Here is a 17,445-nt window from a genome sequence, read left to right on the forward strand (position 1 = left end):
GTTTGTGGGGGTTTTGTTGGTGTTGAAGTGTATGTGTTCTTTTAAATTTTGAATATAAGTTCTCATATATCTATTATTTATATATCATAATAGAGGGTGCAGGAGAGGGTGGGGAACACTTTGTAAAGTATATGATTGTCTAACCATTATTCTGTAACTAATATAAAACCTGAAACTAATACAAAATAATATTGAATGTAAAGAAATGAAAATAGGAGTGAAATTTGTATAAATTTCAAAGTTTAAATAAAGGCTGTAAAGGAAGGAAGGGGGTGAATAGGAATATTGTTTTTCATTTTACCACTTTATTGTCTTTTCAGTACATGAAAAAGACAGTTGTCTTTATATGGTGCTTTTATACTTTTCTAAGTCACTATCTCATTTGATGTTCAGGGCAACATAAAGAAAAGATAATTATTTCTCCACTATTCAAAGAAAGGAAGTCTTGGTATTTGGCCCTAATGATTCAATTGTCGAGCCCTTATTGTAAAGCAGGGTTAATGAAATTTTCTGTGAAGGGTCATATCTATACTAATAAAAGCCTTGGGGGCAATCAGGCGAACAGGGGATTGGTTAGAGGGCAATCAGGCTGGCAGGCAGAAGCAGTTAGGGGCAATCAGGCAGGCAGGCAGGTGAGCAGTTAGGGGTTAGCAGTCACAGATTGTGAGAGGGATGTCCAACTGCCGGTTTAGGCCCAATCCCTGAACCGGCAGTCGGACATCCCCCGAAGGGTCCAAGATTGGAGAGGGTGCAGGCTAGGCTGAGGGACACGGCCCCCATGCACAAATTTTGTGCACCAGGCCACTAGTCCAATTATAAATTGGACAAAATAACTAAATTAACACTGCTCGAAAGAGGACATACAAATGACCAATAAACATATCAAATGATGCTAAAATTAAATAACCATTAGAGAAATGCAAACTAAAATTTAATAAGATATCACCTTATACCTGTCAGAATGACTATCGTCAATAAATCAACAAATAACAAGTGTTAGTAAGAATGTGGATAAAAGGAAACCCTTGTGCACTGTTAGTGGAAATGCAAATTGGTACAGACAATGTGGAAAAAGTATGGCATATCCTCAAAAAAATTAAAAATGGAACTGCCCAGCAATTACAATTCTCAGTATATATCAAAAGGAACTTAAAACACTAATTTGAAAGAATATGTGCATCCCTATTGTTCAGTGCAGCATTATTTACAATAGCCAAGCTATGGAAGCAGCCCATTAATAGATGAATTGATAAAATAGCTGTGGTACACATATACAATGATATATTACTTGGTCATAAAAAGAACAATATATTACCATTTGTGGCAGCATGAATGGAATTTGGGTTATTTTGCTAAGTGAATCGGTCAGAGCAAAACAAACACTATGTGATTTCCCTGATATGTGGAATCTAAAGAAATATGTAAATTAACAATATAAAAAAGAAATAGATCATGGATCATACAGAGAACAGACTGATGGTATCTAGAGGGGAGGAAGGTTGGGTTAGAGAAGTACAAATTGAAAGTTAAAAATATTAATGGGGATGTAAATTATAACATAGTAAATATAGTTTATAATAATGTAATAACTATATATGGTGCACGCTGAGTACTGGAAATATCAGGGGAACACTTTGTAAAGCACATGATTGGCTAACCACTCTGCTATATTACTGAAACTAATACAAAATAATATTGAATGCAAATTGTAATTTAAATTTTTTAAAATAAAACATAAAAATAAATTATAAAAAATAAAACAAAAAGGCAGTTTATAAGAACTCTCAGTAAATGCTACTGTAGATATGAATCAAAGATAAAACATGAAAGAAATGTATATAGGTAAAACTAAGTTTTGTCTAAGAGATGCCAAAATCCTATCTAATAAAAGAGAAACATGGTAATTGGCGAAAGACCGCTAACCTTCCCATTGGCTAATCAGCGAGATATGCAAATTAACTGCCAGCCAAGATGGCGGCCGGCAGCCAGGAAGCTTGAAACTAACATGAGGCTTGCTTGCTTCAGTGACGGAGGACTGCAACGTTCCCCGCCAGCCTTGCCGGCCTCTGACCCTGCAGTTTAAAAAACATAGTAACAAATATAGAAGCTAAACAAAACCCCAGAAATCTGCTTTCAGCGAGGCCGGGATCTCAGAGCTGGAGTTGATACAGTGTTTCCATTATAGAACCGAAACAAACCAGATACCTTCTTTCAGCAGCAGAAGTCTCAGAGCAGGAGCCAGAGCTAAAGCTGGCCCAGAATAAAAAAAAAAAAGAAAGAAAAAAACGAGCAGTTGGGAGCTTCAGTCGGCCTGAAAATAGCCGTCAGACGCTCACCCAGACTGGCCAGGCACCCCAGTGGGGACCCCCACCCTGAAGGGTGTGTGACCAGCTGCAAACAGCCATCATCCCCTCATCCAGGCTGGCCAGGCACCCCAGTGGGGACCCCCACCCTGATCCAGGACACCCTTCAGGGCAAACCAGCCAGCCCCCACCCATGCACCAGGCCTCTATCCTATATAGTAAAAGGGTAATATGCCTCCCAGCACCGGGATCAGCGGAGCCGAGAGGCCTCATGGCACCAGAATGAGCATGACAGGGGGCAGCGCCCAAATCCCCTGATCGCCCCGAGGCTCTGTGTGACAGGGGGCGGGGCCACAACCTCCCTATCCACCCTGCTCTGTTCATGACAGGGGAAGGCGCCCCAACCCCCTGATCAGCCCTGCTGTGTGTGTGACAGGGTGTGGCGCCCCAACACACCCACCACGGGCCCTGCTCTGTGTGTAACGGGGTAGAGCCATAACCTCCCCATAGGCCCTGCCCTGAGTGTGAGTGTGGCGGCACCCCAACCCCCTGATCAGCCCTGCTCTGTGGGTGATAGAGGGCGGCGCCCCAATCCCCGCTTCCACCCAGGGCCCTGCTCTGTGTGTGATGGGGTAGAGCCATAACCTCCCCATCGGACCTGCCCTGAGTGTGACAGTGGTGGCGCTCCAACCCCCTGATTGGCCCTGCTCTGTGGGTGATAGAGGGCGGTGCCCCAACCCCCTGATTCGCCCTGTCCTGAGTGTGACAGGAGGCGGTGCCCCAACTCCCCTATCGGCCCTACTCTGTGAGTGACAGGGGGGAGCTCCCCAACCCCCTGATCCCTCTGCGGCTCTGTGTGTGACAGGGTGCGGCGCCTCAACCCCCTGATTGGCCCTGGTCTGTGCATGACAGGGTACGGAGACCAAACCCCCCTGATGGGCCCTGCTCTGTGTGTGACAGGGGGTGGTGCTGCAACCTCCCATCGACCCTGCCTTGAGTGTGGTGGGGCGGTGCCCCAACCCCCCAATTGGCCCTACCCTGAGCGTGACTGAGGGTGGCATCACAACCTCCCAATCTTCCCTGCTCTGTGCATGACAGGGGAAGGCGCCCCAACTCCCCAATCAGCCCTGCTCTGAGCCCGACCAGGAGGTGTACCTAGGCATTGGGCCTGCCCTCTGCCACCCGGGAGCAGGCCTAAGCCAGCAGGGCGTTATCTCCCAAGGGGTCCCAGACTGCAAGAGGGCACAGGCCGGGCTGAGGGACCCCCCTCCCCCCGAGTGCACAAAATTTTGTGCACTGGGCCTCTAGTCTATATATAAAAAGCCCTAATATGCAAATAGACCAAACAGCGGAACAACTGAACAACCGAACAACCAAACAACCAGTCGCAATGATGTGCGCTGACCACCAGGGGCCATGCACAGAACATGGTGGACATTGGCCACAGTGGGATGGTGAGCAAGTGAGCAGGGGCGCCAGAACAAGGTGGGGCGCCAGTCGCTATCATTGGGGTGAGCCTCTGGTGGTTATTCAAAGTTCTTTGCTCCACTGTGCCGTGGTCCCACCCGGTGCTCGCACCCACTGCCGGCACTGGCCCTGCTTGCACCTACAGCTGGTGCCAGAGCTGCTGCTCACACCCGCTGCCAGTGCCAGTCCCAATCGCTGGGCACCATCAGCGGGTGTGAGCAGTGGCTGCCAGCCCTAATTGCTTCTGAGGGTTTCTCCGTCTCCCCCTGCTCCTGAGGAACAATTGGAGCAGCAGTCACCACTCACACCCACTGACGGCACCAGCCCTGCTCACACCCGCTGCTGGCGCCAGCCCTAATCGCTCTGTGCCATCAGCAGGTGTGAGCAGGACCAGCATCATCAGCACATGGGAGAGGCGACGGCAGGAGCAGGGCTGCCAGCAGGCAGGGGCAGTGGGGGTGGGATGGGAGGGGCCAGGCTGGTTCACAGAGGATGGGCCGAGACCCACCCCTGTGCCCACCACAACCTTGTAGGCCACAGTTCCTTTCAAGGTGCATGAATTTGTGTACTGGGCCCCTAGTCATATAATATTTGCATTAATTTATTCTTACAAATATGTACTACAACTGATCAGTTAGTCTGAGTTATTGGGCATGGGTGATGAAAGAAATTAATTGTTAAAGATTAACTTAATAAATTGTATCATTTGTTACAGGGAGTATTAATAAATCACTTATAATCAAGACTCAAAACAAATGAATTACAGGAGCCTTCCTTTCATATTCTTTCATATAGACAATGCATCTTTTCCATTCCTAATTGGATATTTTAACCACTTATTGGCACTTGGGAACCAGTGACATTTTCCTCAGTCATATATTTTATCTACTTAGTTTATGTGCACAGGCAAAACTCAGGTTTTTAAATATTAATTGTTGTATATAAAAACTGAGGGTAAGTGAACAAATTTTCATATACTTAGTATATTGTTGGAGCATGTAATTGTGCTCAGAACAGGCTCTAATTTCCCATTTTGAAAATATGTCTCAATAAATATTTATAAAACTTTTAAATGGGCTGCTATAACTGTTGAGTAAATACACTACTTTGATAATGAGCATGCATATATACTCATTGAACATCATTTTTCTAAATTACTGTGAAAACATAAAAGTCAATTAAAGCCCACTCATATCATTGTTTACATTAATAGTAGCAATAAAACCCAAATTAAAGATTCCTAAATATATTTGATGTTACAGTCACCACTCTCCCCTTCTTCTATCACTATAAAAATAAAACAAAATAATAAACCCATCTATTCTGAGGTAAGACTGTGATCTTAAAATAATAAAAGCTCTAACCTTTATAATTTAAATATAATAAAAAACTAAGAATTAAACCAGCCTTTTTAAAGTGATGACTTACAATTGGACTTCTTTTTATCTTGGATTACCTAAGGCATTTCACACACATATTCCAAGGCTTAAAGTAGTTTTTGGGTGAGGATTTTATGCACATGAAGTGACATGCCATGATTTTTTATTGGTATTCAGTGGAAATATCAATTTGTTCTCTTGAGAAAATTAAATCATTTTTGCATTTTCAAAGAAACAAGGCTCAATAAAATGTTTTATTTTATTTATTTATTTTTAAATATATTTTATTGATTTTTTACAGAGAAGAAGGGAGAGGGATAGTTAGAAACATCAATGAGAGAGATCAATCAGCTGCCTCCTACATGCCCCCCAGTGGGGATGTGCCCACAACCAAGGTACATGCCCTTGACCGGAATCGAACCTGGGACCCTTCAGTCCACAGGCCAACGCTCTATCCACTGAGCCAAACCGGTTCGGCAAAATGCTTTATTGATATTAAAGAGCCATAATATTTTTAAGGGCCATAAATGGAAAACATGAGAAAATTATAGGCCACATTCTGAATTTCTATCCTTTGAATTCACCTTTGATAATGGTGCTATAATCATCAAAAATATGTGGGATAGATGTACCTCGAGCTTTGAAAATAGTATTTTCATGTTTTTTTAATCAGTTTCTTCAATGAGTTGCTTTTTTTTATAGATGTCAAGAATGGCTAAGCTAGAGAAGCCAGGAAGATGGTGGTGTAGGTAAACACTGGTAATAGCCACCTCCCACACCACATCAAATTACAACTAAAATACAGAACAACCATCATCCAGAAATTCTGGAAAGCTGGCTGAATGAAGTCCTACAACTAGAGAAGTAAAGAAGAAAGCATGCTGAGACTGGTAGGAGGTGCAGAGGTGCTGAACGAGCTGGTCCAGCACCCATGTGTGCTGCTTTTTTAATCAGGAGGGAGTTCATCCTGCAAAGGACACCTTGAGGAGCAAGAGGTCCAAGTCCCACACCAGATCCCCAGGCCAGAGTCCCAGAGCTGGAAAAAGAAGTCCCTACTGGTAGTAAGAACCACAAGCTGTAAAAACCAGTGTGGATTACAGCTCAGTGACACAGAGGCTGCTGGAGACCAAGCTGTTCGTCTTAAAAGGCCAGCACCACAAACAGAACTTACAAGGTCTTGCTTCCTCTGAGCTCCAGCAGCAGGGTGAGGCTCTGGGGAACACAGACACATATGGGGAGGAACTGGATTGTCTGGCATCAGGGCAGGAACTCTAGAGCAGCTTTATCCCAGATAGAGGTGCTCACAGGGATTATTGTTCCTATGCTAGGACCAGTCCAGTCACAGAGCTTACTGGCAGCCATTTCTGTTTGCTCTGACCTGGTGATTCCCGAAGACCTCATCTCATCCAATTTACAACCTCGCTCAAGCTGTGTGCAGCTGCTTTTGCATATTAATGGCCTGTCCTTTCTCAGGCTAAAACCTCTCAAACAAGCTGCAGCTGGGTCAGGGATCCCCAAACCTATCAATAAAAGGCCCAAGACCCGGCACCAGCACTAGCTTGCCTTGCTTCATAGCTGGGCCTCCTCTGGCCCCTTAAAAATCTGATACAAAGAGGAGGAATCTGCAGATCTCTCTGTAGCTCTTGTTGGGTAACCTGAGGCAGTGGCTGACTTTGCACCTCCCTAGAAACCCAAGAGCCAGTGTACCCAGTGGTCAGTGTGAGACCATACCAGATTATAACTCTATACATCCATAAGGGACACACTCAAGGGGAAGACTCAGTTAGCACCAAAGCCGCACTGAAGCAAGTCCTGCTCCATAGGGGTGACTCCTCCACAGCAGCTCTCCTACTGTAGTCACAGCTGGTCCTCACAGCCAATTAGCCCGGTGGTCAATTCCTGCCAGTGGCATCAATAGAAATCAAGTCTCAACAACAACCAGCCTGTGCTCACAGCTCATAAAGGGGTTCACTGGGCCCTATAGAACATCTACTTCACAAGGCCACTCTACCAACTCAAGGAGACATAGCAGCTCTACCCAATACATAGAAACAAACACAGGGAAGAAGCCAAAATGTGGAGACAAAAAAACATGACACAAATGAAAGAAATGGAAGAAAGCAAAATACTGGATATAGAGGTCAAAACCATGGTTATAATGTTACTCAAGAAACTTCTAGCCGAAACCGGTTTGGCTCAGTGGATAGAGTGTCGGCCTGCAGACTGAAAGGTCCCAGGTTCGATTCCGGTCAAGGGCATGTACCTGGGTTGCGGACATATCCCCAGTAGGAGATGTGCAGGAGGCAGCTGATAGATGTTTCTCTCTCATCGAAGTTTTTAACTCTCTATCTCTCTCCCTTCCTCTCTGTAAAATATCAATAAAATATATTTTTTAAAAAAAAGAAAGAAAGAAACTTCTAGAAACCTTCAAAAAATGGAAAAGGGCCAGTCAGAAATTAAGCATGATTGAATTAACACTGACTGAAATAAATAATAATATACAGGGATTCAACAGTAGAGGATTCTGAGAATCAAATCAATGATTTGAAATATGAGGAAGCAACAATACACCCAAGCAGAAGAGGAAAAAGAAAAAAAGAATCCAAAAATATGAATACAGTGGGGCCTTAACTTACGAATTTAATTCATCCTGTGATGGAGCTCGTAACTCAAATTACTCGTATGTCAAATCAAAAAGTGAACGAGTGAGACACGTGATGCTGGGCTGATGTTGTGGCGTTCACTGTGACATTCGCTGTGCCAACTAGTGGTGGGGTATCTGAAGCTGGCTTGTAACCCCCAAAAATCGGCCAAGAGACGGTTCATATCTTGAAAAACTCGTTAGTCCGGACACTTGTAAGTCAAGGCCCCACTGTATAGAGTAAGGTGCCTCTGGGACAACTTTGAGAGTATCAACATTTGCATTATGGGGGTGCCAGATGAGGAAAGCAATAAATTGAAAACCTATTTGAAGAAAGAATGACAGAAAACTTTCCCTTCCTGGTGAAAGTGAAGCATCCATCTTATATAAACACTGCTGTTTGAAATTTTAACCCTGATAGTATGGCTTCTGTAATGCTTGCTTGCTTAAATAAGGAAAATAAGACTACTCCCATTCCAGAGAGGCTGTAAACTATGCCCCAGACAGAGTTGTCAGTACTGACACCAGGCCAGGCCTTGAGATATGGTCTCATGGCCCCTTCCCAGCACACAGGCCTTCTTTCTCAGAAGGCCCAGAAGTCTCATTCCAAATTTGGGAGATAAAGGGCTGGAAAGTATAAATAGAGGAGTTTCCTCCATGTTTGGTGGCCCAGAATTTGAAAGACACATTTTTCTCTGGGCCTGCACAGAATCCTATATAATAAAAGAGAAACATGCAAATTAACCATCCCTCCTCTACACTCAAGTAATGACCACAAGCCACGCCCACCAGCCAATCAGGAGTGACTATGCAAATTAAGCCAACTAAGATGGTATGGCCATGGAGCTGGAGCAAGCAGGAGGCTTGGGTTGCCCCTAGCGATGGAAGAAGCCAAGCTTCCTGCCTGCCCTGGCCAGACCTGGGCTCTGCTCAAGGCTACAAAGTTTCAATTATAGAAGATAAATAAATCCCAGGAAAAAAAAGAAAAAAAGGAGAGACTGGGAGCTTGGGTTGCCAGGGGGCATGGCTAGCCTGAAAACGGCCATCAGCCCCTCACGCAGGCTGGCCACACCCGCATGGGGTGAGGGTCCTTGCTGGGGGGCTTGGCCAGCCTGCAAACTGCCATCAGCCCCTCACCCAAGCTTGCCAGGCACCCCAGCAGGACACTCCCACCCTGAAGGGGCTGTGGCCAGCCTGAAAACAGCCATCAGCCCTTCACCCAGGCTGGCCAGGAACCCCAGCAAGACCGCCACCCTTATCTGGGACACCCTTCAGGGCAAACCAGCCGGCCCCCACCCATGCACCAGGCCTCTATCCTATATAATAAAAGGGTAATATGCAAACTGACCCTAACAGTAGAACGACTGGGAATGACTGGTCACTATGACATTAAATGCAGGAGATGCCCCCTGTTGGTCAGTGCGCTCCCACAGGGGGAGATCTACTCAGCCACAAGCCAGGCCCACGCTGCCAGCACAGCAGTGGTGGTGGGAACCTCTGCTGCCTCCTCAGCAGCGCTAAGGATGTCTGACTGCATCCTAGGCCTGCTCCCCACTAGCAAGTGGACATCCTGCAAGGGCTCCCGGGCTGCCAGAGGGATGTCTGATTGCCAGCTTAGAGAGGGCACAGGCCGTGCTGAGGGCCCCGCCCCCCCCCCCGAGTTCCACAAATTTTTGTGCACCAGGCCTCTAGTTTAAGAATAAAATGTAACTCCCTTTCTCTAAGCATGGCTTGGTTTTTCTCTGGTCTTCTGCAACAAAAGAAATAGACTTACAAGTCCAGGAAGCACAGAGAGTCCCAGATAAGAGAAACCCAAAGAGGACCACACCAAGACACATAATAATTAAAATGCCAAGGGCTAAAGACAAAGAGAGTATCTTAAAAGCAGCAAGAGAAGAGCACTTAGTTACCTACAAGTGAATACCCATATGACTGTCAGCTGATTTCTCAACAGAAACTATGCAGGCCAGAAGGAAGTGACAAGAAATATTCAAAGTGATGAATAGCAAGGATCTACAATCAAGATTACTCTACTCAGCAAAGCTATCATTTAGAATTGACTGTCAGATAAAGAGCTTCAGAGACAAGAAAAAGCTAAAGGGGTTCATTACCACCAAACCAGTATTATGTGAAATTTTGAAGGCTATTCTTTAGGAACAGGAAGAAGAAGAAAAATATAAAGATAAAAAATATGAACAACAAAATGGAAACAAATACATCCCTATCATCATTTGAATCTAAAAATCAAAATAAACAAATAAGAAATCTAATGAACAGAAGAATAAACTGGTGAATAAAATAGAATAAATAGAATCAAAGGTATGGAAATGAAACAAACTGATGATTCTCAGAGGAAAGGAGGGTGGGGGAGTAGAAAGAGATGAGACAAAGATCTTATATGCATGTATGCATTACCTATGAATACAGGCAATAGGTTGTCAAAGGCCTGGAATAGGGTGGGAACCTGGTGGAGGGGGACAATGGGGGGGGGAAGAGGGACACCTGCAATAATCTCAAAAATAAAGATTAAAAATAAAAATAAGGGCTAAGCAACTCCATCCTGTTTTCCATAGTGGCTATACCAGTTTACATTCCTACCAGCAGAGAATGAGGGTTCTTTTTCCTCCACATCATCTTCAACACTTGTTATTACTTGTCTGGCTGATAATCACCATTCTAACAGGTGTAAGGTGGTATTGATGCTGTTGTAATATCCTGGTTATTATTTAACAGGAAAGGAGGAAAGGGAAGGCTTCATAAAGTCATGCCATTTATACAGCTTTGCTAAAAAGGATGCATTTAACATTCTCCAAATCTGTTCCCTGATTATCGATGGGAGAAGGGACTGGACAAAATCAGTATAGATGCATGCCCAGTAAAGTATGAGTGAAGTGAGAAGGTGATTACCCATAATCACACCTGGATGCTGAACCACACCTGACTGCAACATGGAATGGAAACTCTAGTCACTGGCCTTGCTTCTAGATCTGCTGGAACCTCAACTGCACCTTTTCTAGGACTGGCTTTCGGGCCAGTTGACTTTGGAACCTGAGAAACGTAACTTCATGCAAATAAAGCCTTTGTTTCACATCTCATCCTCTTGTGGGGCTTCTGAAAAATTTTATTTTAGCAGTACCCCAAGAACCTTATTCCCACTCATGTCTGGAAAATCTGACCCATTAATTACTTCTGCAACAGTATCTCATTGAAGGTTTTCTTCTATTTTATTGAATTTATTGGGGTGAGATTGGTTAATAAAATTATATAGGTTTCGGGTATACAATTCTAAAATATGTCATTTGTATATTAAATTGTGTGTTCTGATGTGTGGAATCTAATGGAGCAAATAAACTAACAAAATAGGAACAGACTCAGAGCAGACTTGCAGTTATCAGAGGGAAGGTGGGTTGTGGGACTGGGTGAAATAGATGAAGGTATTAAGGAAAAACAAAAAACATCATAGACATAGACAACAGAATGGTGATTAATGGAGAAGAGGGATGGTATAGGGAGGATAAATTGTGATGAAAAGAATCCTGTAGTTTTGATTTGCATGTCCCTAATAGCTAGTGAAGTTGAGCATCTTTTCATATACCTTTTGGCTATTTGTATGTCTTCTTGGGAGAAGTGTCTGTTCAACTCCTCTGTCAATTTTTAACTGGAGTGTTTGTTCATTTGGTATTAAGATGTAGATATTGATATTGAGATATAGATAAATATATAAATCTTTATATATTTTGGATATTAATCCCTTGTTGAATCTGTTGTTTGCAAACATCTTCTCCTACTCAGCTGTTTGCTTTTTGTTGTCAATTTCTTTTGCTGTGCAGAAGTTTCTTAGTTTGACATAGTCCCACTCATTTATTTTTGCCTTTTTAAAATTTAGTTTTATTATTGACTGTATTACATATATCCCCCATTTCCACCCACCTTTGCCCCCCCCACCATGCAGCCCCAGCCACACCCCAGGCCTCCACCATGCTATTGTCTATGTCCTTGGGCTATGCATGTATGTATATAATTTATTTGGTTATCTCTTCCTGCCCCCCCGCCACACACAACCCCTCTCTTCTGAGGTCTGTCAGTCTGTCCCATGCATCCATGCCTCTGGACCTATTTTGTTTGTCAGTTATTTTGTTCATTCAATTCCATATATAAGTAAGATCATGTGATACTTGTTTTTCTCTGATTGGCTTATTTCCCTTAACATAATAATCTCTTTCTTCCCTTGCCTTTTAGGTCAAATCCATAAAATCTGCTCTGAGACCAAGGTATATAAGTTTAGTAATTATGTTTTCTTCTATGTAATTTATCGTTTCAGATATTATATTCAGGGTTTCAATCCATTTTGAGTTAATTTTTGTATGTGGGGACACACTGTAATCTAGTTTTGTTCGTTCCATGTGGCTTTCCAATTTTCCCAGCATCATTTATGAAAGAGGCTTTCTTTTCTCCATTATAGGTTTTAGGCTCCTGGTATAGCCACTGTGGAAAAGAGTATGGATAGAGGTTCCTAAAACAGTTAAGAATAGAGTTACCATGTGACCCAGCAACCCATCCTCTGGGTATCAACTTGAAAAATTTAAAAACATTTCCCCAAAGACATACACGTCCTTATGTTCATTGAAGCATTATTTTCAGTGGCCAAAATATTTTTTTAAAAACTGAAGTGTCCTTTGATAGATGATTGCATAAAGAAGATTTGGTACATATATGCAAGGGAATACTACTCAGCCATAAGAAAAGATGAAATACTACCATTTGTCACAACATGTATGGACCTTGAAAATATGCTAAACAAAATAAGTCAGACAAAAAAAGTTAAGGACCATATGATTTCACTTATATGTGGGATTTAAAACTTAAAGCAACAAATGAACAAAAAAGGAATACAAAAGTACAAAACCTCAGACACAGACAACAGTATGGTAGTTACCAGAGAGAGGGGAATGGGGATTAGAACCAATAATGGGGGTCAAATAGATGTTGTCAAAAGATGATTTGGGCCAAAACCGGTTTGGCTCAGTGGATAGAGCGTCGGCCTGCGGACTGAAAGGTCCCAGGTTCGATTCCGGTCAAGGGCATGTGCCTGGGTTGCGGGCACATCCCCAGTGGGAGATGTGCAGGAGGCAGCTGATCGATGTTCCTCTCTCATCGATGTTTCTAACTCTCTCTCTCCCTTCCTCTCTGTAAAAAATCAATAAAATATATTTTTTTTAAAAAAAAGATGATTTGGTTTTGAGTGGTGGGCATATAATACAATATACAGAACATGTATCATAGAAACATATACTTGAAACCTATGTAATCTTATTAAACAACTAGAGGTCCAGTGCACAAAATTCATGCATAGGGGGGTTTCCCTCAGCCCAGCCTGCACCCTCTCCAATCCGGGATTGGGCCTAAAGTAGCAGTTGGACATTCCCTCTCACAATCCAGGACTGCTGGCTCCCAACCGCTCACCTGCCTGATTGCCCCTAACTGCTTCTGCCTGCCAGCCTGATTGACGCCTAACTGCTCCCCTGCCATCCCAATCACCCCCAACTGCCCTCCCCTGCCAGCCCGGTCGCCCCTAACTGCCCTTCCTCCCCTACAGGCCTGGTTGTCCCCAACTGCCTTCCCCTGCAGGCCTGGTCACCCCCAACTGCCCTCCCCTGCCAGCCATCTTGTGGTGGCCATCTTTTGACCACATGGGGGTGGCCATCTTGTGTGAGGGTGTGGCGGTCAAATTGCCTATCACCTCTTTATGATATAGGATGTCAACCAATAAAATTAATAAAATGAAGAATGGCTAAAATTTTCTATATTTAAATTTGAATTTCCTATGGGAAAATGAAATTGATTTATTATAGAGTGGAAGGGAGAGGGAGAGACAGTGAGAAACATCAATGTGAGAGAAAGACTCATTGATTGGTTGCCTCTGGTACACGCCCTGAGAGGGCCTGAGCCTGCAACAGAGGTATCTGCCCTTGACCAGAATTGAACCCGAGACCCTTTAGTCTGCAGGCTGATGATCTATCCATTTAGCCAAACCAGCTAGGGCTGGAATTGATTTTTAATTTGTTTCTTAGCAAGGTAAAGAGCTTTGACAGCAATTGTTTTTTATACTGACCAACTAATGACTCCTTGTTAAACTGTTTAATTGGAAATAATTTCAAATGTACAGGAACATTACAAAAATAAAACTATTTCAAAGTACACCCATATATCCTTTACCCAGATTCGTCTACTGTTAATATTTTCTACCCTTTGCTCTCTTTCTTGATAGATAAGTAAAATTTTCCTGAACTATTTGAGGATAGGTTGCATTAGTCATAATCCTTTAATTGTAAATGTTTCTTCATGCATTTCCTAAGAATAGGGATACTCTCTTACATAATCACAGATTCATGCCCTTTTTTTAAAAAAATATGTTTTTGTTGAGTTTCTTTTTTTTTGTTTCTTTTTTTGTTTTGTTTTTTTTTAGAGAGAGAAGAAGGGAGATGGAAGGAGAGATAGAAACAGTGATGCATCACCATCCATAGGCTGCCTCCTGCATGCCCCTTGCTGGGGATCGAGCCTGCAACCCGGGCATGTGCCCTGACCTGGAATGGAACCAGTGATCTCCTGGTACATGGGTCTGTGCTCAACCACTGAGCAACACTAGCTAGGCACATCTTCAGGCCTTTTAACTGAACTTGAACAATAGGAAACAGCTTACCATCAGTAGTTTCATCATCTCCAAAATGCTGTCTGTAGAAGAGCATCAGTTCAATATTGTAGCATTTGTAGATGATCACGAACAGTACAAAGAGGAGGAGGATTGCTCCTACACCTCCTGCAAGCTCAATTTTGTAAATTAAATCTGGAAGAAACATAATAAACAGGAAAAGGTAATGAAATCAGTAATGCTTGAGATCATGTCATAAATCTGGTCTGTAAAATACTAGTATGCAACACATTCTCTTTCTCTTTCCAGAAGACTCTTGTTTAATGTAGTAACTAGCTTTGTTTCTATTACATTTGTGTAAATCAAATATTTGTAAAATTTACTCTCCTCTAAAGATTGGAGTAAGTTTACTCTTGAAAGTGAGGGGGGGGGGGTAAGAGTTCAACCGAAGGACTGGTATGCATGCATATAAGCATAACCAATGGACACAAGACACTGAGGGGTAAGGGAGGCCAGGGGATTGTCAAGGGCGGGGGGAAAAAGGAGACATATGTAATACTCTTTGTAATACTTTATGCAATAAATAATTAAAAAAAGAAAGTGATAAGTTTATATACAAAGGAATAGTCACTCCCAATTTGCTTTGAACACGGGTGAATCTCACATATATATTGTTGATTTAGTTGTGTTTCAAGAAACTATTAAAGCTGCCTTTTTTCTGGGTCCAGGACCAAGATTTTGTCTTTTCTGTTAAATTCTATTACTGGCTTAGAAAGATTAAAATCTAGTACTTTTCAGGCCACAAACCCCATTCTCCTATAGAACAGCATCATAAAATTATTCACAGAAATCAAATAAAATCTAACAAGCTTGCAGGATTTAACTGTTTAATTTAAGCCTATGCGAACATAATTCAATAGAAGGTAAGCAGGGGAATTCGCTTATCCATTTCCCCTACTTATTTGAATAAGTGGCTATAATATATATGTGATATAATATGCCCAGAGAGGCTAAAAGAGAATGATAATGAAATATCCAGGTTAATAACTTGGCCTATTCAGCTAACACCAGGCTACCTGATAGCAGCCTCAGGCTGCTCCAGTGGGGCACCCCTGCACCTCATGGAGTTCCAACAATTAAACCAACCTGTAACGTAAGGACACATAATGTACACCAGGCTCAGGGAAAATGACTTACCTATAACTTAATTTGTGATATTAAGAAGTCTAGGGTATATCATACAAAGAGGGTAAAGTATCATGACATTAAGAGAAATGGGAAGTCAGAGGAGAATTCAGAATGTGAATTCAGCAATGTCCAGACTAGAAATACTGAATCTGAAAGACACCAGACTATATACATATTTTCCACTGTGAGACAGGGACATTCATTGGTCTCAATATAATATAGATAAAATCGACTAAAAATTACCTAATCTCCCCTTAATCTAATTGCATAATTACTAAGTGACACTTTTATTACTAATTCAGCTTACCATATAGCTATAAACTAGAAAATGGAGTGGCATTCTAGTTTATACATTAGTTGCTTATGAGTTTGGTTGGCATCAATCAGCCTCCCTGGATGGATCAATTCTTGGGAACTTTTAAAATAAAATTTGTGACCATGACTGACTGCCACTTTTTAAGGTTTCTTGACAACTATATCATCAACCTTCCCTGGGAATGTCACTTGTTTCTATAAAGGCTTATTTTTTAAGAGCAATTAGGAGCATCAAACAGACCATCCAATCTCAGACAGAAGGCGAGTGTGTGTGTGTGTGTGTGTGTGTGTGTGTGTGTGTGTGTGGTGTGTGTGTGTGTGTGTGTGAGAGAGAGAGAGAGAGAGAGAGAGAGAGAGAGAGAGAGAGAAACCAAAAGAGGTGTATGCATGCATATAAGCATAACCCATGGACACAGAGAGTAGGGGAGTGAGAGCATATGTGTGTGTGTGTGTGTGTGTGTGTAGTGGGGGGATGACCGGGGAGGGGTCAATGGGGGAAAAGGGAGACATATGTAATACTTTAAATAATAAAGAATTTTTAAAAAGAGAGAAATTAGTCATGCTCAATATAACCATTGAGATTAAGATTCAGAAGAAAAAATATAGAGTATACAATATAATTAATGTGTATTATAGATTTAAAATTTTTTCTACTACTGTATGCTTTAAGTAAACCTTGAGGGTAAGAAGTATTGGCCCAAATTTATAGGTGAAGAATCTGAAACCCAGTAGTTTAATTCACTTACCCAAATCATACACTTAATAAGTGACCAAGATGGGACTTGAGCCAGATATGCTAAGTTCAAATTCAAGTCTTTTTGGCTTACACTACAGCTTTACAAGCTCCATCCTAGAAAGTGACATTGAAATTATTTTCCCTGTTCCTCCATATTGTTAATGTTTCTTGAGAACACATGACTTACAGTAAATATATTATGCATTTTTAAAATATATTTGTATTGATTCCAAAGAGGAAGGGAAAGGGAGAGAGAGAGGTAGAAACGTCAATGATGAGTGAGAATCACTGGTTGGCTGCCTCTGGCACAAGCCATACTGGGAATCAAGGACACAACCAGGGCATGTGCCCTTAACGGGAATCCAACCTGGGACCCTTTAGTCCACAGGGTGATGCTTTATCCACTGAGCAAAACCAGCTAGGGCTATATTATGCATTCTTTCTTTAAAAAATATATTTTATTGATTTTTTTACAGAGAGGAAGGGAGAGAGATAGAGCCAGAAACATTGATGAGAGATAAACATCGATCAGCTGCCTCCTGCACACCCCCCACTGGGGATGTGCCCGAAACCAAGGTACACGCCCTTGACTGGAATCGAACCTGGGACCCCTCAGTCCGCAGGCCGATGCTCTATCCACTGAGCCAAACCGGCCAGGGCTATATTATCCATTCTTAAAAGCCAGTGTTAAATTGACAGAGAAATGGGATTCTTTTTTGTTGCTGTTACTCTAAAAACTGACTTATCTTTGATCTTAGGACTTTGAT

At 42.5% G+C, this 17,445-nt stretch overlaps 1 protein-coding gene across 1 annotated transcript in view; it reads right to left on the reverse strand.

The window, feature by feature from the left end:
* The window catches only part of IL1RAPL2 (interleukin 1 receptor accessory protein like 2), a 632,274-nt gene that overhangs the window by 31,571 nt on the left and 583,258 nt on the right, over positions 1-17,445 (reverse strand). Inside the window, exon 8 of the mRNA XM_059678650.1 lies at positions 14,491-14,634. Coding sequence (XP_059534633.1) covers positions 14,491-14,634 — 144 coding nt within the window. The remainder of the gene's footprint in view (positions 1-14,490; positions 14,635-17,445) is intronic.

Source organism: Myotis daubentonii, chromosome X, assembly GCF_963259705.1.
Source record: "Myotis daubentonii chromosome X, mMyoDau2.1, whole genome shotgun sequence".
NCBI lineage: Eukaryota > Metazoa > Chordata > Mammalia > Chiroptera > Vespertilionidae > Myotis > Myotis daubentonii.